Raw genomic sequence first — 21,539 nt, forward strand, 5'->3', positions numbered from 1 at the left:
ACGATTCTGAGAGACGGTGGAACAAGCGTATCGGGGCCAGCGGTGGCTCCGCACCCTTCCTGGGTGACAGCACTTGGAGACGACATCCGGAGTTGTCTTCATTCGGCGTGACTGAGCCGCTCATCTTGACTTCCTCCATGCTGGAGAAAAGGCAAGGCCGTTATTTTAAAATAAACACATGAGTATGCATGCCGAAACAAGGGAAGGGATTAGTTCGGTTCAAGCACGGTCATTACAAAGCTCAGCTGCCAGCCAAGCCCATCCGGGACTGGTGCTTCCATACCTAAAATCAGTTCCTAGCTGGTAACCTACAAGGCGGTCCAGTGGCTTGGCAGTCTGAAGATAAGGTGACTTTCTCAAATTTGATGTAAGTCTACTATTAACCGGAGCATTATATCCACTCCCTTGGTTATTTGCCAAGCTCAAAGCATTCTATTCTCTTTCTTGAAGTCGAGTTTCTCCTTCCTGTCTAATCAAGGTAGCATTTCTTGCTGCTAAGCTAAATGTAGAGCCTTTGTTGGGCTTTGTCTAGTGATAGCCCATTGTTTAATTTATGAACCAAACCTTCCAGAGAAACGGGGGGAAAGAGAGAAAAGGTCACGCACAAGTCAACTGTTTTATTCTAAGAATGTGCCCCACCATTTTTTTGCTTCAAAAATGACTTTTAGGACACGAAAATGGTGGTGGACACCGGGCGCTCAAAGATGAATGGGAGTTGGGCTGTGCCCTCAGCTGGTTCTGGTTTCTCCATTCATTCTTTTTGAGGAGCAACATCACTTCTTGAGGAAAGCTAAGGGCTCATTTTTCCCTGTATGTAAAGCAAGACCAAACTCTGGTCAAATGCCTCTTAACAAATCAGTAAGACTGTATCCTGTAAAGAAAATGGAGCCACGGAAGATTAGATACGAATTTAAGTAAAACACCTATTTCTGTCAATCTGTACTTATATTTCAACACGGGTTTTAGAAATGGGAAATACATCTTACGAATGCCCTGTAGGTCACAGGATAGCTTCTACACACACATACATAGTGTATCTTTCAACGTCACTGCACATACTCCATTAAAGAAGATACTGACAGATTTATAAAACGTACTGGCCTTGCACTGTTAATCTCAAGAATACATTTTTGCTTCATTTATTTTCGCACTGCACAGTAGCTCTGGCCACCATGAAGGATCTGTCAGCATTTCCATCAGAACTCGATTTGCACCTACTGCGGTACAAGTGCCAAAATACATATTTACAGTTTACAGACAGCGGTGGCTTTGTCTTCCTTTTAAATCGACCTCCTCAAGGCATCTTTACAAGGAACATCCAGGGGTGGCCGTGCCTACACGACCAAAAGCATCATACAAAACAAAAGGGGCCAAAGATGTAGACTTCCGGCCCAAGACGAAACTAAACCTCGGGGAGCAACTCAACATTCACTGCGGCTGTAATGGTCTCCGCATCGCATTCCTAATTTTAGAGCAACAGTCTGGCGCAAGATCAGGACGTGTGTGTGTGCGCACGTGTGTGCAGCGCGTAGCGTTAGAACACAAAAGGCTAAAGGTGGAACGAAATAAGCGGACAGCAAACTACTTGAGCCGATCACTCTCACAAGTAAAAGAAATGAACATAAGCCACCACGTCCACCACTGGACACCCAATTCTGTCCCCTAGGTAGAGTTAAAGCATTTAAGAATAAAGTCTCTTCTAAACAGGTATGTTACCTTGAACATCCTTGGAACGGTGGGGCTTCGAACAGTATGTGGGATATTACGTAGGCCTGAGCTGTCTTTCTGAAAGGTTAGCTGGGTTTGGAAAAGGGATCGGCAGAAACATTTTTGGTGGAAGAAAACCAATTTTATCGGCTCTTTCCACAAAAAGGGGAATCGTGATTCAGATCAGAGACACTGGCTTAGCAATTTAAAACTGTTTCGCACAGTAGCCTAGGTGTCTCTTGTAGAGTTTTTGTCTCCCCATCTTTTTACGCTTTCCCCTACTTGGACACGATATGCAAGCATATGTGGACACGCCTGTCTACATAAAGGGAGAGGGAGAAGTGGACTGCAGTGAAGGTGTTTATAACGGCAAACGTTTTCGTTGCTAACGTGACTGCTATATGCTAACTAGGATGGAAGCATAATCCTGCTGCAAAACCAGAGGCAAAAACTAATTTATTAGGGGTGGGGGTGGAGTTCGAGTTCTAGACACACATCCCTCCCCCCGCACCCGGCTGCCCCCCCACCCCGGTCAAAGTACTAGAGGAAAATTTAAAGAAAGCTTCTCATACTCAGCCTGTCTCAAACCATATTCGCAATCACCCAGTTGATTTTATTTGAAACCTATCTATCTAAGAAATTAAACCCTGCCATTTTTCCTTTGTGCTTAGAATACTAATGCCCCTGTTAGGATACGCATGTGCCAAACATATTTTTCGACAGGTTTCAATGGTGTTTATAAACATGGCAGAACTGAGAGGGTTACTTGAAGAGAAGTATAACTATTTGAAATTCATCAAAAGGGGATTTATTATTTCTGCATTTAAGGATTCGATGAGAGTAAGAATACAACTTGCAAAAAATCAACAATGTGACTCTCACTCTGGAAATTTTGTGGACAGCTCTTTTTGCTGTGTCCATGAGGAAGTTTTCTTGAATTTCGTTATTAAATGTACAAACTTACATTTTGACGAGAGTCTGAAGACATTTGCTTTATTGCCTAAATTTTAGGTCTAAAGTTTATCACTGTAGTAGCTTCCCTTCTTGTTGTCCTTGTTGTTTGGTCGCTTATGTTACCTAGTTTCCTGGTAAACAGCCAGAGGAACGAGAAAAATGTTCACACCGCCAAATCATTTTTGCCATACAACTTAGTTACAAAAATAAAAATGGCCCGAACTACATATATACATTTCTAGTTAACACTACACAGATATTTCAGTTAAACCACATCCATTTCTGGCTTAATTAGAATATGTGGATTAGCAGTTAGAAACGTTTAAAGATTTCTAAATTTTGCAAACAATTCATATAAGCATCGCCCTCCCCCTTTCATCTGCAAAGTTAAAAACAGAACCAGACACAACTAAAACCACGCCTAAAACCACACAAATCAGTCACCTTATATCCAAAATGACTCCAGAAGTGTTTCTGGAGTTAAACACTGAGTAGGGGACACACAACAAATGCTTCAAGGGCGGTTCATGCCAACCATCGAGAATCATAACATTACCGGAAAAGTACACTTGTCCTTGGGGAGGACGCTTCAGAAGTAATTTACAAGGAGCATGGCTGTATTATAATTTTTTTAAAGGAAAAAAATAGTGTCTTTGGATAGAAAGAAACAATGTAAAAAAAAAAATCCCCTTTTTAAAATGCAGAAATAACTTCATTATCAATCTGCATTTACATTACTGCCCAAAAGAATGGGTCTGGAAAGCCCATTTTCTGTACAGACACTAGTTAATCTCTGTATGAAAAGACAGCATCTGGCATGGGAATAAACAAGGGAGAGCCTAGAGACCGGTCTATTCGCACACATAGAGGCTTTCTTAAGGCTGATCCAGTGAATGAACCTTTGGATCCAGAAGTATTTCTTCATTTCCCCTTCTTTTCGGTTGAGTTCCTAGCAAAAACTTGAAAGATGAGCTGTTCTCACTTTGCACATCTCCACTTATGGACAGGATGGAATAATGACACCAAAAGTACTTCGGGGTTTTTTTTTTTTTTCTTTTAAAAATAATTCGCTTTCTTTTGCATGCCACAGGACAGATTTCTAGTTTTAAAACAGGGTACATCAAGAACAAAAATATCCCCCCCCTCCCCAGCCATCTTTATTTTCACCAATACAAGAAATCCTTCTGGAAACATAAGCAAGTGACTAAACAGGATCGAACCACTGAATCTACAAGTTAATACATAATCTGTTATGGCAGCATAACCAAGAATCTTCCCCCAAAGAAAGATTTTCATTTTCCAAATATAAAAGAGTCTAAGAGGATCATACAGGAACAAAAATCTCTTATTCCAGGTTTTATGGTAAAGATGGAGAACATACTGGCAGCCGAAGAAAGCTGAAACTCTAATAAATAGATCCAAATTAAGAATTTCTACAACATTTCTTTAGAAAACAGAACCAGGATTCCTTTTTTTTTTTTTTTTTTTAAACGATGATCCTGTGGAATGCTTTTACTTCCATATTTATCTAGTATTAGAACAGTAAAACAGACACAAGAAGAATGTTGAAGACAGCTCAACAATGCTGGATGCAGGACGTTTACAGGTACACTTGGTTAAAAGTCCTACAGGTTTATTGACTAAGGCTAGACAACAATTCATATGATCCTATTTGGTGCATTTTCTACCATGGTCCAAGATCATTATATGGATACAGCCAAGGGCTGGGCCCCAACTCTCAGAAGAAAGACCACAAAGAAGAAAATCAGGGTGGCAATTTGGTCCCCCCAGTTGATCATTTGTGTCCTGGAACTGGAAAAACAAAAGGTGGCAAATGCGGACTGCAACGAGTAAAAGGACTTGGAAAAGTTGGTGGAGAGTGGCACGGTGTACAAGTAAGGTCACTGGGCTTGGGATGGCAAGGGCGCTGCATTGAAAGAGCATCCATGGGACCAAGTACAAGTACTTATAATGTCTTGTGGTGTCATTCCCTCAACGACTTTAGAATATCTGTATGCGATAATAAATAGATCAGTTATGTAATAAGGCAGTGTGTTGAATATGCATTCGTCCTGTGGAATGAACCGCCACAGAGAGAGATACATGATACCATACACATTCTTTAAGTTTTCTTGTGTTGTGTTTGATTTATTTTCAAGGCTATCCAGGCTAACTCTTCCCGGGGATTTCCTTGGAGAGAAGAGTGGTCCGCTGAGGCTGGTTTGCTTAACCTCTCCTTTATCAAGAGATGATGACTGGCTTTAAAGAAAAATAAAGCTGAAGGTTGTTTGATTTTTATTTTTTCCCTTTTGGTTGCATCATTCTGAGTGTTTTCATATAAACAAACAAAAAAAAAAATCACAACCAAAAAAAAAAAACCAAAACAAAACAATAGTTTTTGATGCATCCAGTTGTTGTATCCTCAGGATGTTCCAGATGTTTCCAGGTAACTCTGTAGTTTACGGACTGTGGTTTTGTCCAGCGAGCAAAGGTCAAAATCAAATGTCGTGTTTGTGATATGAAAGTGTCCAGTTTCTTCTATAAGGTTCACGATCTAGGGGAATAAAGAAGAGAAATTTTGGGAAATAAGCAATGGACATCAAAAGCCAGAGAGAGAGACAGAGAGACAGAGAGAGAGAGAGGGAGGGAGGGAGGGAGAGGATCACATATAGAACCAAGAGACTGATATTCTCCTTTATGGCAAGAAGGTCCTATGCCATTGATGGCAAGGAACCCTCTCTTAGCCACTGTGGTAACAAGCCAAAGGAATGTTAACTCTTTGAAATTCTCAATGAGAACAGAATACCTGTTCTCATCATTCATATCCTTTAAACTGATTTCTGCTTTCAAGTCCTCAATAGACTATTTTACTGTATGGGTGGTTAGAGGGAGGTACAATTTCAAGACCCCTTTCAAAATTAGCTACAGACTCAATGGATAGTGACTAGAGTAAGGAAATTCCATCCTAGAAATAACAAAACTCCTTATGAAAAAAGTACACATACATGCACACACACACAGAATAATGGTCATTTCTCTCTCTGATTATGTTATTGTTGAAAGCTTAAAGTACAAAAACCCACAAAGAAAAAAAAGCCAACTACAATCCCACCCTCTGAAGACCATGGGGAGGAACTGGAAGGGGTTACTGTTGCTTGATTTGGGTGCCGGTTACAAAAGACACATTCACTCTGTTAAAATTCCTCCAGCTATACACTTTGTTACACTTCAACAAAATGAAGGAAAACCTATACTTATTACTTAGAGTCGTGTTCCGTTTATTCTCTTGAATACTTGGGGGTAATAAGTATGATCTAGAAAATGAATTATCTAGAAAATGCATTATCTATAAAAAGAAAAGGAAAGCCTTCGTCTCCTCGTTTGGAATAGTCATACCTCGTTTCTTACTGTATTGGCTCTAACTTCCAGAAAGAGATGGCAGAAGGTACTGTTGCTGTCTTGCCTTGGCTTACAAGAGGGTGCTTCTAAGGTTTCAAGGTTAAGAATGATGTTGATTGCTGGTTTGGGAGAATCTTTCCTCGTGTTGTGTGTCTCTCCATTCTTATTTTACTAGTAATTTTATCCAAAATGGACGCTGTGCTGGAGTTGCATGGATTTTAGAGATGTATGTTGTAGGTAAACTGGGATGGAGGGGGGTTAATCTTAGCAAGCTTTGTGGGAGAGAGAAGACAAATCAACATCAGGATGAAAGAAAAAATATTTGCAGAGAAAATTGGCGAACCCTCCACTCCCCTCCTATCACTTGCTTCCCATTCTCTTTCATTCAATAACTTTAAAGAAGAGAACAGTTTTCATTATGTAGCCTATTATTTATTCAATGGAGTTTTACATTACCTAATTTCAGGTTGAAAGCAGCAGAAAGGAAACTTTTGACCCTCTCTTCTTACGATTAGTTTTCTTTAAAAAACAGTAAGTTTGTGAAGTCCTCCCTATGGGTCAGTGGCTCTCCATAGAAAATGTGCCCCCCATTCCTGACATATTTGACTTCCACAGAGGCATAAAAGACATATTGAACCCCAATCCAATTAATCACACAGCTCCAGACTGAGTTGTTCTTGCCTTACTCAATGGCTGGAACTATTTTTTACAGATAGAACTACAGGTTTCATAATAAAAAAAGAAGTTACTCTCACTGTGAAATCATGACAGACACAGCAACCTGTCTACCTAACATCCATTTATCCCTTCTTTTTCACTAGTAGAAGCTGGATTTTTCTGGAAGTGGCAACATGCCCAGCTAAAACGCTGGCCTCCCCAGACCCACTTGCAGCATGTGGCAGATACTGCTATTTAATTTATTTTGTCAGAAGTCGCTGGGATTTCAGGACAATTTTTAAGCAGGATACAGACAGTGAATATGTGTCTTTGGAAAGATGGCAGAGCAGAAGGGCAAGGAGTCTACATCCTCAATGGCACTTTTTTAATGCTTTATTGATTTTTGACAAAGAGAGGGAGATATAGCATGAGCGGGGGAGGGGCAGAGAGAGCGGGAGATGCAGAATCCGAAGCAGGCTCCAGGCTCCGAGCTGTCAGCACAGAGCCCGACGCGGGGCTTGAACTCATAAACCGCGAGATCATGACCCAAGCCGAAGTTGGATGCTCAACCGACTGCCCCTCAATGACACCTTTTAAGCCACTACATTGACCACCTATTATATGGGTGGATGGAGGGGGTGGAGGAGTGGGGTGTGGGTAGGTAGACAGAGGGCCTTACTTAAACCCCTGGACTCAGGGTTCTATCTCTAGCTCATGCATCAAAAGATTAGAAAGGCTGTTCCCAGTTATGGTTAAAATACTACGTTCACATAAGGACTTACCAAGCAAGAACTTACTAACACTAACAAGATGGAAGGCGGACACTCATTTGTTTTATTAATAGTTATTGAGCTTTGGATAAGCCACCCACACACATCTACATACATACTGAGGCACATACACAGCTATGTCCACACACAAACTTTTCAAGGCAATCAAATACTTAGTATGTGTTGACCATCAATTGAATTTAGGGTGCTTTCCAGAGTAAATTGTCTTTTTTGCTACATTGTAAAGAAACAGTATAGGCCTAGTAAAAATACGTGATCTTCAGGACAGGAAAAAATAGGCTTTCAATGTACACAGGGGAGGCAAATGACAATTGTCCCAGAGTGTGACTGCTGGCCACTGGGTAAGTGACCAAGCATTCTGAATGGAGTCCCAAATTATGTGTATCAGTTCTGATGGTGCTCACTATTTGAATGGCATCCCACAGAACATTATAACCTCTGACCCTCCGTTTCTTCCTCTTCTGTAAAATGGGGATAACGGCACCTGTTTTACCTATGACACAGATGTGCAACAGGGTCAAATAAGATAATAGGATAAATGAAAGCTTCTTTATAAACGGAATTGTGACGCAGATCAGGGAAACGTGATTATGATTACCATATAAACTTATCCTTAATGTTCTAGGAGGTAACTGGACAGCACAGGAACCATCAGACCCAGTGCTCTCTCCACCTCCCCTCATTGACTCTTGGCCATTTCATTGACACTAAAACAAATGAAGCGGGGAAAATGCCAGAAGCTAAAACTCAGAAAAGGCTTACTTGAATCTTTAAAAAATAATTATAATAAAAGTTGGCAGGGATAAGGGAAGAAAGCAAGGAGAACAGAAGATGAGGGAGAGTAGTTAAATCACAATGTAGGGGTAAAACATAGTCCTAGGTTTTCCCTTTGAAATGACAACTCACTCCTTTAAGAAAATCGCTTTCTGTGACTCCGTTTAGCTAATGACTTAACAGTAAGTACAAAACAGAGCAATAAAGATACCTTCTAGAAAAAGTTGCTTGATTCTGAAGCAAATAAACCCATTTGCCAGCCAGGGGATGGGGTGTCTCGTAGGTTTCCAGGGCTTGGCTGACAGGCCTCCTACCTCCTCCCCACGCGGCACCCTCCCCTCCCCCCACCCTGCCCGCCTGCAGCCACAAACAAAGAAATGAACGGGACCTGATCAATCTCCCTAAATGAGCCCCACACTTTTATGGGAGCTTGTAAGAATACATCAAGGTAGATGCAGAGATGGCCTCAAAGTACCAGTAGTGCAGCAGGCGGGGCGTTCGGGACAACTTGCCAAAGGGAACGGCATTAACGACTTGAATTATTAGAGCATGCACCCACGTCTTCAATTAAGTAAAGACTTCATAAAGAAAAATAAATGTGGGTTCCTTTCCAGGAATCCTGATGGTTAGGACATCAGAAGCACAGCATCAACCCGTCTTATTCTGATGACAGGAGCCACAAGGCCTAAAAGCACCCCGCTGGTCCTCCGAGGATGGCTGTCTGCCTCTCTATAGGCATCACCTTGCTCTGCTGATGCGGTGTGGCCCCACCTTGGTGCCCTCACCCTGCATCATCCTGCAACAGTAAAGACCTCCCCCAAATAATAATAATAATAGAAGAGTGACTATAGATAAGAAAGGAAGGCAAGGGCACAGTGTACGCATAGTAGAAAAGGAAGAGTATCTCAGCTGCTTAACTCATTCTTCTGATCACGGTTATGGTGAAAACATTCGTGATGGATTATTTCCTGCCACAGATGCCTTTTAGGGGGTACCATGCAGGCAGGGTTTTTTGTTGGTTTTTAAAGGGGGGTATGATCCACTTGTTAAATCGGTGGCTCCTTTCCCCAACCCTGGTTTTTAATTATAAAAAGGCAGATGCATTGTTCTTGGTCTAATTACATTAAAAAAACCAAACCAACCACAGTTCTTTCTGTCCCAAAGCAGCCTTTTCACTGAGGGCAAGTACTGAACACGCTTTGCTTGAACCGCTTCTGCCTGAGGTACGTTCGGGTCTTCCTGGAGGATCGCCTTGGCTACCAACAGGGAAATGCTGTCTACCGTGGGACCCTGTGTGTCCTGCCCCGGGGCTAGAGGCAGGCCTTCGGGATCGTAGCCACAGGGGATTCCGTAACATGGGGGCAATCTCCCAAGATGGGGATGATGATTCTCAGCAGAAGACTTCTCAGGGAGGTTTCTCCACGTTGTGAGAAGGAATACCCCAATATACCACTCACTTGCACCTCCCTGAAGATAATTTTAAAAGTCCAGGAGCTGTTCTCTAGCCTGTTAACCTGTCTTCTGAGGAAAGCGTGGTTCTCGTTAGAGCTTTTTCTTCCTCCTAAGAAGCAGCCAATCCAGACTCAGCTCAATTGCTGGGGAGGTTAGAAGTGCTGGGTCTCCCTTTCCAAATAAATGTGGAATGCACGGTTTGAAGAAAAATCAAATCCTTCAGCAGTCCTCGGTACTCACATCTCTGGGTTTGGATGTATCCCCTGTACTGTATTTTTAACCTAAGGAAAAGTGGCTTAAGAACACAGGCTCTCTTGATCCAGTACCTTCTGCTCAGTAAGCTAGAAACCGGGGGCCAGTACCGTATGTCCCCAGAGTAAAACAAAGGCATTAGCCACTTTCTGTGAGCCGAATAAAACCATCAGACCAGATTTTTTGATAGGATGCGTCTGATAGTAAAAGACCTAGGATGGGATCCTGGCCTCGCCAGAAATCCCGTCGCAGGGGCTCAGGCCCGCGCGGCGGTGAAGACGTGGCCTCTGTGGAATGAATTCCATGAGATGAGCAGCTCTCGAGGTGGGGAATAACATTAGTCCTCAGTAGTGCTATGTTTTACAATAGGAATTAATTAAGCAGTAAACCGTGACAGGACATGCATCATGGTATCATAATCACGAGCCTCAGCTGCATTACGAGGCAAAAGGCCAAAGACTGAGAGCTTTCAACCGGCCTGGGAATGCAATTAGGCTGAAACGCTGTGCGTCCTGGAGCGCCTTGATGCCAGGCTAAAAATTCATAGCCGTCACTCTCTCCCTCTAGGACACTAAAGTAATCCACTTCGATAGAATTCTCCAGGAGGCCACCTTGCCTCACGATTCTTTCAAAGGTCAAATCAAAGGACAATATGAAATCGGAATGCCAACGACACCCCAAGGTAAGGCCTTGCCAACGGTCTGCTTCCTCCCCTTGATGGCTGGGCATTCTTTGTGAAGGTGTCCCAGCCCTGCCCAAACATCTGTTCCGCTCTCCGGCGAGACTCACTATCTGGGCCCAGCTTGTGCGTTAGTAGCTTTATTGGACAACCGCTCCACAGTGGTTCAGAGCTGGTGTTTAAAAGGGGATAGAAAGGGACGGGACTATCCGCTAATAGATTTACCATCACCATTCAGTCAATTAACCCCAAGTAATTGGTAAATGGCAAGCTGAACAATTTTCATTTCGACAAAAGAACGTTGAAGAAAGACACCAGCAGAGGACTGGAGTAATTCTTAGGGTAAACCACTCCCCTCCCCGCACTCGCTTACAGAGAAACACAAGAAATCCAACTCGTCCCAGTTAGGAACTGTAGGTCTGTAACCTTGTGTTCAAATCTGAAACTCTAGAAGGGTTAAAAAGCGTATCAGACAAATCAGGGAACTTGGCAGGTTCGAGAGTATGTATTTATAGATTTCAGCAAAAAATGTACACAGAATATAAATGTGACCATCAGCCATTAAACATTAAAAAAAGATAACCCACACACAGCTGGGGTAGATTAAGCACTCCTTCAAGTCATTTGAAAGTAGTAATAAAACAAAATTTCAAACAGTGAAATAATCTACAAACCCACCCTGGAATTCAGAACGCAACCTTCTCTTTGGGTGTTAAAGAACTAAGTTATTTTATCGATAGCCACTGTTAACGCAACGGACACGTGTACTATAACTATAGTAAAATTAAAAAGCACCCTTATCTTCTCAAAACATCAAATTGTACGAACAGAAGTTTCCCCACTCCACAAGAATTTCACAGTTGAGTTCATAATAATAGATGTATGTTGTAGAAGATAAGAGAAACGAGGAAGATATTTATTTCCCTCAGAAGAGCACTGGCAAAAGGTTACTAAATTGAAATCGCAAATGTTTACCCCATTTGACTGACATTCTTATCACTGTTTTCTCATGAAACTAGAAGCCTGGCCCCAAAGGCTTCTGCACTTCCATTATCCCCTCCTTCAGCCCACATGACAGCATCAGTCAGCCGGCTGAGGCATCGGTACAATCCGGCACCGTCACCTCCACGACGACCCAGTTTTCATCCTCTGCAACACCGGGGGAGGGGCGGGACCTGCAGAGCGGACTTTGAGGTAACCTGGGCCATGAGCCCCCCTCCCCCCAAAGACTTCTGCTGACAGCGTAGGGTTGGTGTGACCTCCAGGTGTTACGATACAGAGTAGGCCTTGAGGCTTCTAGAAAGGGTCGTGCTAAAAAGCAGTTCTCACCTGCTGCAGAATGTGTCTTTCCCTCAGCGTCATTAACCTTCTGTGGAGCTCGACCAGTTCATCTAGGTAGGCCTGAAAGAGAAGAGTATCCCCCAAAAGAACAAGCACTTTAGGAAGCGATCCACAAACAAAACAAGAAACGAACAGGAACATACAAGCAGCAGGTGGAGGTTCCCCGTTCTACCACCCTTCCCAGGGCTGTGTGGACTCGGTACCCAAGGCCTTTGCAGACCAAGTCTCTCCTGGCCAACTCGTATAAAGCCAGCTTTTTTACGAGGGGCAATTCTTGCACTTATGTGCTCTCAACAAGATTCAAAGGAGCAGACTCACCCTCTCCTGGTAACACCCTCCACAGAGAGAAAGGGTACTCAATCCTAAATTGTGAATTTAAACATATTATCACAGGCTATCACTTTTTTTTTTTTTTAATTCTTCCATCTCAGAAGATTTTTAACTAAGATTCAACTAAAAAAAAGTCTAAATTTGAACATGGGAGTATAAATGCACATTACCAATTACATCAGGACAAACTCTATTAAAAAAAAAAAAAAGCTTTCCTGGTCATACCTAACATCGCCAGTAAATAGGAAGTGACAGAAGAGAATGTCTTATGAAAACTAGAGATTGCTATCCATATTAGCATCTGGTTTGTCAAAAGCTCCCTTGCAAGGACAGAAGCGTACCTCTCTTTCCATATGCTCAGACTCATGAATCTTTGTTAGCATAACTGCATGGGTTTTTCTAGCGTCGTTTGCAGCGAAGGCAAAGGAAAGGTTGGTGAAGCTTTAGTCAGGCCTAGCCTGATCCTGCAGAGCGTGTTTATCACCCTGCCCGCAACAGGTCTGGAAGTCAGATGTCGAATGCACGATGCACACTTGGAAAGCATGTTACACGAGGCTCGGGCGTCCTGCTCCCTTGTGGCTGACACTCCTCAACCCTCTATCTCCACCATGATTTTCTTACCTCCCAATTCAGTGTGCCCCAAATCCCTTGGCAATACAGGCTTCGTGGCAAATGGTAGCATATGGGCCCAGCTTAACGCTGAAGATCTAAGCAAGACTTGGAAAATCAACTACAAAGCACTGAGGAAAAGTGCTCATCATTTGGTGAGGGGGGTGGGGGTGGTGCTGGGCACTTCCGATGCAGAAATGAAAGGGGAACCACCAAGGATGTTTGAGGGAAACACAAGGAAATGGAAGACACGTCAGTGCTGCAGCACTCATAGAACGCCCTGGAAACCTACCTTGTCACATTCCCCGTTCTTTATTTGCTTATCTGATTTGCTTTGCTTTATTGGACTTTTCACTTCAAGAATCTAGGGATCAAAGAGAACGCTGTTAAACTTGATTTCAAGCACTTCGTAGCTGACCTGCCACCTAAACAAAGGCACTTACGAATGAAATGTTCTACAATAAGATCACTTTCCAAACAGCAAGTCTCCTCTACACATTTTCTTTCGTCTCATCTAATCTTACTCTTTCTTAGAAAATAAAGGACTTATATCTGAAATGCTGAGTCAGGCCAAAAGACTTTAAAAAAAGAAGTTGACGATAAGGAAATTGATCTAAGCTTCCCAGGCTGCTGCTTTTTTGTGACAACACTCTCACACATATGCACAGCAGCTGAGTTATACGAGATTATAGTCCCCTCCGGCAAGATTTTTTTTTTCTTATTCATTCTGCTGTTTCAGCATGACTACCAGTGCTCAGTATGCTAGGGATGATAAAACAAACACTCAGATGCCCCTTTTTAGTACCTGCCTTTCAGATTCTAAAAATTACTCATATCCACTAAATTGATGGCAGCTGTGAAAATGAAGATGGCCATCAGTTACACTGGTTGCTCCCAACCTGGCATCCTCCAACTCAAGAAATCAAGAGCCAGGGCTATCTTCCATGGCTCAAGAAATGATGTGTCTACCCATGATAAAATAGCAAGCGCCTGTCATTTTAGAGGAACCAATTACAACGTAGGATACGAACAGTAGTTTGGCATGCTGTTTAGATGCATCCGTGGGGAGCTAGGTTTCTAATTAATAAAAAGGAGAAACAAATTATTATTTAATAAATACAGCTGATTTATTGGAGTCTTCGAAATTGAGGATTATGAGGGAAATATTTTTAAATGGGCCTCGTTTCAAATTGCTGAGATCCACTGAATTTATTGATGAGTGTTTACAAATGTACATAAACAGAAAAGGCAAAGTAATTTGTCTTTTTCATGATAACCTCATTACCAAGTGAGTTATAATCTCAGAAGCTAATATTATGGAGGAAAATGCCAAATAAAGGATATATTTAAGAAGTCTCATATTCCTGGGGTGCCTGCATGCCTCATTAGGTTAAGCATCCAACTCTTGATTTTAGCTCAGGTCATGATCTCATGGTTCGTGGGTTCGAGCCCCACACTGGGCTCTGTACTGACAGTGTGGATGGAGCCCGCTTGGGATTCTCTCTCCCTCTCTCTGCCCCTCCCGTGCACTCTCTCTTAAAATAAACAAACATTTAAAAGTAAATAAGTAATGAATAAATAGATGTCTCATATTCCCATCGCTCCTTATCCATTCTCTGCTGTAACACACACACTCATAGTTCTATTCAAAAATCTACCATATTCCATAATACAAAAATGATTTTAAAATGAGTTCACTTTTAATTTGTGGGGGAAACAGCACTGATTGGGCTCAGAAACTCAAGTTCAGGTCCATAGCCCTATTATTTAACATTTCGGACCTCAAAAAAATGAGACGAAATCGAAGAGATGAACAAGAAAATGTCCAGATTCCCATTCAGCGGTAAAATTTTATACTACCAATAAACATTTTACCTGTTGAGGATAGGACCATGACATTCTGGAAAAGACCAAATGCTTTCAAAAGGATATCTTTTCCTTTGAATTTAGAATGATGCACAGGTAAGAAGTGAGCTTCTAACAGAGCCTTTCCTGAGAATTGCCTTCATTTCTTCAGTTTTAACATTAAGATAACCAGATGACCAATCTGACCAGGCTCACTCACTTAAAATACAATGCTTTGGGCAACACAAGGAAATTACTTAATCAGTGGGGCAAGGCAATCGTTTTTCACATGCTGCACTGTACAGGAAACCCAACACTCTGCTACATTCAGAATTTCCTTCTCTCTATTGTTGCTGGAAATGAGACCTCCAGGGAAACTCAGAGCTCTGAGACCTAGGAGTAAGTAGGTCAGTAGATGGCACTCCTCGCCAACTCAGACCACACGGTGGGGCAAAGCAGAGACAATCTGCTGAGATTTCAGGCCAGAAAGAAAAACAGTGCCTGCGTGCTTGCCTAATGCACTAGAAAACTGAATTGTGTTCCTATCTTGTCCCACTCGGGGGGGGGGGGGGGAGGGGGGGGGCAAGTCGGTCACTGCACTCCCGGGGTCAAAGTGACTAAGGGCTCTGTATTTGTAATGCAACTTTGCTCACTAGGTTTAGAGAGTTCTACCACCTTCTCTTCAGAGCAGAAAACAGAACATTCAGGGCACTTGAGTCCCACCCTACACATTCCGTAAGTGCGACAGCACAGAAGGCCAAACTACATTGAGATCCTAGTTTCTTTCTTCTGAAGCTTCAGTGGCAGGAACAAAAGCTCCGGGTGTCAGTGATCCGCCTCAAGTTACTGAGTGGCTGCCCAGAGAGGGCTCAGTTCATCTTCCTTCTTTGATCTCTCCCTGCTCCAAAATAAACAGCTTTGTCAAAACCTCATTCTGAGAGAGCTGAGCCAAGCTGAAGACAATTGTTTTATTTATGATCATTTCTTATCTTTAAGGAAACGACTCCAGAATATAAAAGTACACAGCACCTTGTCTTCCATGGGCTTATTTCAAACCAGTTTAACTAGATAGACTCTTTAATTTCTTTCAACATGCCTTGCAGGCGGATAGGTAATTTATGATATTCTGAATATTAACTTGGGTCCAATGGAGCACTTCCTTCCCTCAAGGCCCCTCTTCCCCACCCCCTTCTCCTCCACGCTTTCAGCCAAAAAGGATCTGGAATTTTGATTTTGTTTGAAACTCACACATATGGGAGGTTTGTAGTTAAACAAAACAAAGCAAAACACCTCTGGTTAAAATGGCACAGCACTATTATTGCCGACGAGGCTTTACTGAAGGAAACTGCCACCCAGGCTGCCAAGACGCACCGTTTCTACACATGGTGGTCCCAGAAAACCGAGCGAAGATCCTTAATCTGAGGATATGGCTTGAGAATCAGACTTTCAAGATTATTATTTTTTCTGCATCCCTTTGTGAGGACTGACAACTCAATTATTCAGCAGATGGATCCTCTTCTGATCGGTCTTTCATGTTAATGATCACTAGCAGCTCGTAACAATACTCAGGTTAATTACTTGCTTTGTTGACATGTGGCTCTCTGTTCACTTTTTTTCAATAGTTAGAAAATGTTTGACTCAATTAGCACTTTCCCTTTTCCCTAGTCCCTGGAAGAACTGAGAACGGGTAAGGCAAACTCAGCTTTGCCTGGTAATTTATAGAAATGTGAAGACACACAGCAACGAAGGAAATTCACACTAAGAAGGCCTAACCGTGAAATGGAAGGTCTGTTTTCATTGATTTTATTTGATGGGAAACTTCAAATTCTCATGCATACTTTCAAATGAAGACTGAAAACACATCCGAGGGTGAAATTTAGGGGACTTTTATATTTTTAAGAAATTCTTACTGTTTCACTTCATCAGCATGGAGAATAAGATTAGCAATTTTTTAAGAAGTCCCAGAACACGGACTTCAAAGGGATAACACCAAACCTGAACCAATGCAGGTGATTTGAGGGGTTAAGAAACCAATACTAAACAAGGTTTTAAAAACCTTTTCTTGTTCTCTCAGTTCCAAGAATGCTCTAAAGAGATTAGAGCTCTTGTGGTACGTGTATTTCTTACCCTAGACTAGCTCAAAGTGAAAGCATATGGACTTTCTTATTATGCTTATAGGTGCATGGAGGAAGTGACATATAACTGAGTATTCCTGACAGATTGATGATTCACATGTGTGAAGCTACATTTATCGAATAAACATATGCCAAGGAACCAGTGGTATGCTATCTAATTGGATAAAGTAATTTTTACCCTCACCAGATAGATACTATTCATTTTTCAGTCTCGTTTTGCTAGACAGGTTTTAAAAAAAAAAAGTCTGACAAAGAATCCAAACCTTTCCCTGAAGCCCAGACTTGAGCCAAGTCAACTCAAGACTGCCCATCCAGGAAGTGTTCAAGGGCAGTTCTAAAGGCAAGATGGGGGGCTTCAGGAGGGACATACCTCATGCCCCTAACTCCCAACAGTGCCACTCTGGCTGCTCATGAGGGACCCTGGTTCTAATACACACACACCACTGGAAGCGGAAATCAGTGCTCCATAGGTTTAAATTAAATATGCAAATATATTCAAAGTCCAAATTCTATTCTTTTGCCAGCTTATACTGAAGCACAAATTTACAAAAGAAACCCAAGTTATCTAGTTAGCCAGCCTAGGGCTCTTCCCGACTGATTGGTGATGATGGTTATGTGCTTTAGTCTTCACTTGCCCCTGAAGTGCTTGATGTGTGGTGGGGGCATGGCGGGCACTGGAGGTGGGGGCCCATGGGTGCGGGGAGGTAGGGTAGGGAGGAAGAATGTACTAACCCCTTGAAGAGCCAGTCTGTAACACAATGAGGCTGGGCTGGCATTCACATGTAGGCCACAAAGAAACTGCAGTTGAATGTTAACTGGTGAGGCAGGCAACACTGATATTATCCCTACTCCACAATGGAGGCTTTAAGTTGCGGGCAAACTTTATAAATGAGGTATTTTAATTTTTACGAGATCTTATGCTTTATGCAAAATTTAAAGAAAACATCGTCAGCTAAAGAATTGCATTTTCCCCATAAAGCAACGATCACAAGTTCAAGGACAAGGCCGTTTAAAATTGTAGGACACCTGTGAAAAAGAATAATTTCCGAAAAGCACAGTTCTTTTATTTTCAAGTTCATAATATTCATATGAGAACTTGGATTAGGCAATTATTCTAGAGGTCACAGGGAATCTGCCTAGACAAACAGATAAGAATGGCTTACATAAATGAGTGTATCAACTCAATGCACTATGAGGCTTTTACAATTTCATGCTCCTTGAAATTAGTTTTAGTATTTAAAATATCCCAGTCTTAATCATTTGTTTGACAAAAGCTCTTCATCAGAACTTTCAAAGTTTTGCCTAGACCTTATCCAAATAACTATATTCTGAGTTGACTATTAAATTAATGTCTTCCTTTTGCTCAAGTTAGGACAATGATAATGACCATTATTTACTCTGCATTTTATTAACGATTTCTTACAATCCCAAAGGATGATCTTCTTTCCTGGAGGAGCACACACATAGACACAGCACCAATACTAATAAAATCTACTCCCATCACCTTAAAGTGCCAAGTAGGTCTGAGCATGACCTCTTGTTCTTCACAAATATATTATTTATCATCCTCCTCAGAAGCCAGCAAGGCAGGTAGTAATATCGCCATTTACAGATGAGGAAACGGAGGATGAAAGATTTAAAGTTGTAAATTACTTCAATTAGTAAAACAAAGAAACAGGTTTTATACTAGCTTCAACAGGTATAGTCTTTCTAATTCATTAGATTAGCCTACTTACTGCTGAGGAGGGGGAAGAACAGACTGAAATCAGGAGCAGCACTTTCTGTCACCATCCCTACCGGCATCCGTGTAATTAACCCATCCGAGGGAACACACTTTTCATGACAACAGAAGTTCTCTTTTACCCCAACTGTGTGTTTATTCTTAGGGTTGTAGATTCCCATTTATTTGATATCAAGAGGGAGGGTTTGTTTTGTTTTTGTTTTTTAATTAAGGGCTAAAACCTTTTCTGTGCTTTGGGGCACATGGGTGGCTTAATCAGTTAAAAACATCTGACTTCGGCTCAGGTCATGATCTCACAGTTTGTGGGTTCAAGCCCCGCGTCGGGCTCTGTGCTGACAGCCTGGAGCCTGCTTCTGATTCTGTGTCTCCCTCTCTCTCTGCCCCTCCCCTGCTGTCTGTCTCTCAAAAACAATAAATAAGCATTAAAAAATAAAAATAAAGTTTTGTGTGCTTTGTAAAAATGATCACACCTAATTTTGCAGAGTCTTGAAGAATGCAAACCCAGCAATTTACCTGGTTGTTGTTGGTTTTTAATAAGGGTGGCGGGGGTTCGTGATGTAGGGGTGAAGAAGCCGAACTGCTTTCACTGTCGCTACCGTCACTTAAGCTAACTCTGAAAAGAAACAAGTCACACGCATCAGTACAGACAGCTCTTAACACATCTAGGGAAACAGGCGCAGAAAGCAAGGGATCCAAACGCTAAATCATTGAAAACTTGTTGTAACTCATACAACTGCTAACACATACTGGCGCTTCCTTTGTATTTGGAACTGTGTTGAGTGTTTTGCCGGCTATTTCTCATTTTAATGACCCTTATTTCGACAGATGAGGAAACAGACTTAGACTAGGTCACCCGCCGAGGGCCAAGAGGTAAAAGTGGTGGCTCTGGGATTCAAACCCAGGCAACAGAGCCCAAGGCTGGTGTTCAGCCACTATATTTTATGGGCCCCGTTGATCTCCCTGCTCCAACTCCACCCACCTACTGGAGCATGTTACCCAAGCCTGCAGAAGGTCAGCAAAATCAGTTTGTAGGTTACTATCTTTCCTTCCGAACCCTCCCTCCCCCGCCACCTCTAGGCGACAGGTGAACACTTCACCAATACGGCGAAAGTACAGGCTGCGGGAGTAGAAACAGTGGCGAAGGAGAATATGTGTCAGTCACACAACAGCCCTGTGTGACTGACAGCTCAGGGGGACATCGAGGATGGGCTGTGTGAAGCCCAACGTGCTAGACCCACACCAACTATTTCTACTGTGCAGTGATTCAAGGCTGGCCCTGGTTTTGAACACTGATACAACAATTCATTGGAAATCTACTTCAGCAAGACGAAAAGACAGTGTGTTTGGGATACCTGTTTAAAGAACCCTAATATCTTTCAACAACCAAAGATGACAAAAATACAACCCCTCCCCTGTTTTTCACTTTTCACAACAAAATAGAATTTTCTTCCAGCCAGAGTATGAGATATTTCTTTATTCTACACTGGTGTATGTATACCCTCTTTCTGAAATGCCCTTCAGAGTCTGTTCCCTCTCCTGGTATACCTAATATAATATTCTTTTCAGAGACAGAAAATGCTCTAGAAATCAGGACAGTTTTTCTTTTGCTGTGAATAGGCAATCACATTCCAGCCCTGTAATATATTCAGATAGACGAGATACAAGATAGGAAATGAAAAGGATACACTGGGACATCCTTTTAGCAAAAACTGATGGAACTTGTTTTTCTTAACTAAATTACATTAATGAAGTGTTCAGTTGAAGCGCTGCTTTAAAATGCTTCTTGACTGAAGTGGTAAGGCTGAGTATTTAAGCTGATTAAACAGTGGGGACTTTACAAGTGCAGGGAAGACCAAATGTTACCCAGGCGCTGCTGTGCTAACGGCACATGGCAGGTGGGGGAAAGACGCGGATCTCTAACAAACGTGCATGGCATCAGACAACACGCGAGCGTGTGGGATTTGACCTGCACGGACTCAGGGGAAGGGGCACCAACGGGGTGAGCCTCCACAGTCACAGAACATCTAGATTTTCTAAATAACAATCACTGGAAATTGGCTCAATAGGTCATGCGTTTTTCATCAGGTAAATGTGAGAGCAGTCAGGGTTTGGGGCTGTTATAAAATATGCTCACGGCCACATTCTGGTCCTTTTTTAGGTCTTTCTGTCCTACCCTTTAGTTTACTTCTTGGCAGATTAAAAAATTCTAAAGGGAAATGTTACAAAGCCAAGGCCATAAGGCTCCTTATTTTCTCCTATTCAAAAAAAAAAAAACACAGATCGATGAGTTTGGGGGACAAGGTAGAGGAAGAGGTATTGAGGGTAAGTACTGAGTGGCCACACGGAAGAATCACCGAGAGGTCTGAGAGGGCATATACTCCAAGGAGCCCTCCTCCAAGGACGCTGAGGAAATACCAATTAGGAAACACATGATCTGTCCAGTTTGGGTTAAGATGGTATTCTTTTAAGGAATTTTAGGGCCTTTTACACAGTAATGGGTAATGGGAAAAGATTTAATGCGAAGTATTATAAATGTAATTGGATTTTAAGTTCAAGTAGATTCATATTTTTTCTACTCAAACACATTAAAGTAAGCATGCCTATTTGTTTTCCTCGTGATAAAGAAATAAAACCCTCAAGGCAATTTCAAGTTGACTATTAATTATAAGTGACATGAATTACCATCTTCTAATGTGGAATTATGCCTCACAGCATTAAAGCTACTTAAGGAACCTAATTGTCAGCACACTTAAAAGGAATTTATTTTCTGGAAAACACACACAGGTGATCCTAGTTTTAATTAGGTCACACACATAATTCACTGGAGCCAATTACTATTTCCAGCTACAAACAGCAAACATGTTTCCTTAAAT

At 42.0% G+C, this 21,539-nt stretch overlaps 1 protein-coding gene across 2 annotated transcripts in view; it reads right to left on the reverse strand.

Moving 5' to 3' along the window:
• Nucleotides 1–2,499: 2,499 nt before the first annotated feature.
• The window catches only part of MLLT3 (MLLT3 super elongation complex subunit), a 285,447-nt gene continuing 266,407 nt past the window's right edge, over nt 2,500–21,539 (reverse strand). For both annotated transcript variants that reach the window (XM_019415385.2, XM_019415386.2), the window contains exons 8-11: nt 19,180–19,279; nt 13,238–13,309; nt 11,995–12,066; nt 2,500–5,215 (exon numbers count right to left, since the gene is read on the reverse strand). In XM_019415385.2, coding sequence (XP_019270930.1) covers nt 5,084–5,215; nt 11,995–12,066; nt 13,238–13,309; nt 19,180–19,279 — 376 coding nt within the window. In that variant the 3' untranslated portion in view covers nt 2,500–5,083. The remainder of the gene's footprint in view (nt 5,216–11,994; nt 12,067–13,237; nt 13,310–19,179; nt 19,280–21,539) is intronic.

Source organism: Panthera pardus, unplaced genomic scaffold, assembly GCF_024362965.1.
Source record: "Panthera pardus isolate Hobbes unplaced genomic scaffold, ASM2436296v1 HiC_scaffold_20, whole genome shotgun sequence".
NCBI classification, from domain to species: domain Eukaryota; kingdom Metazoa; phylum Chordata; class Mammalia; order Carnivora; family Felidae; genus Panthera; species Panthera pardus.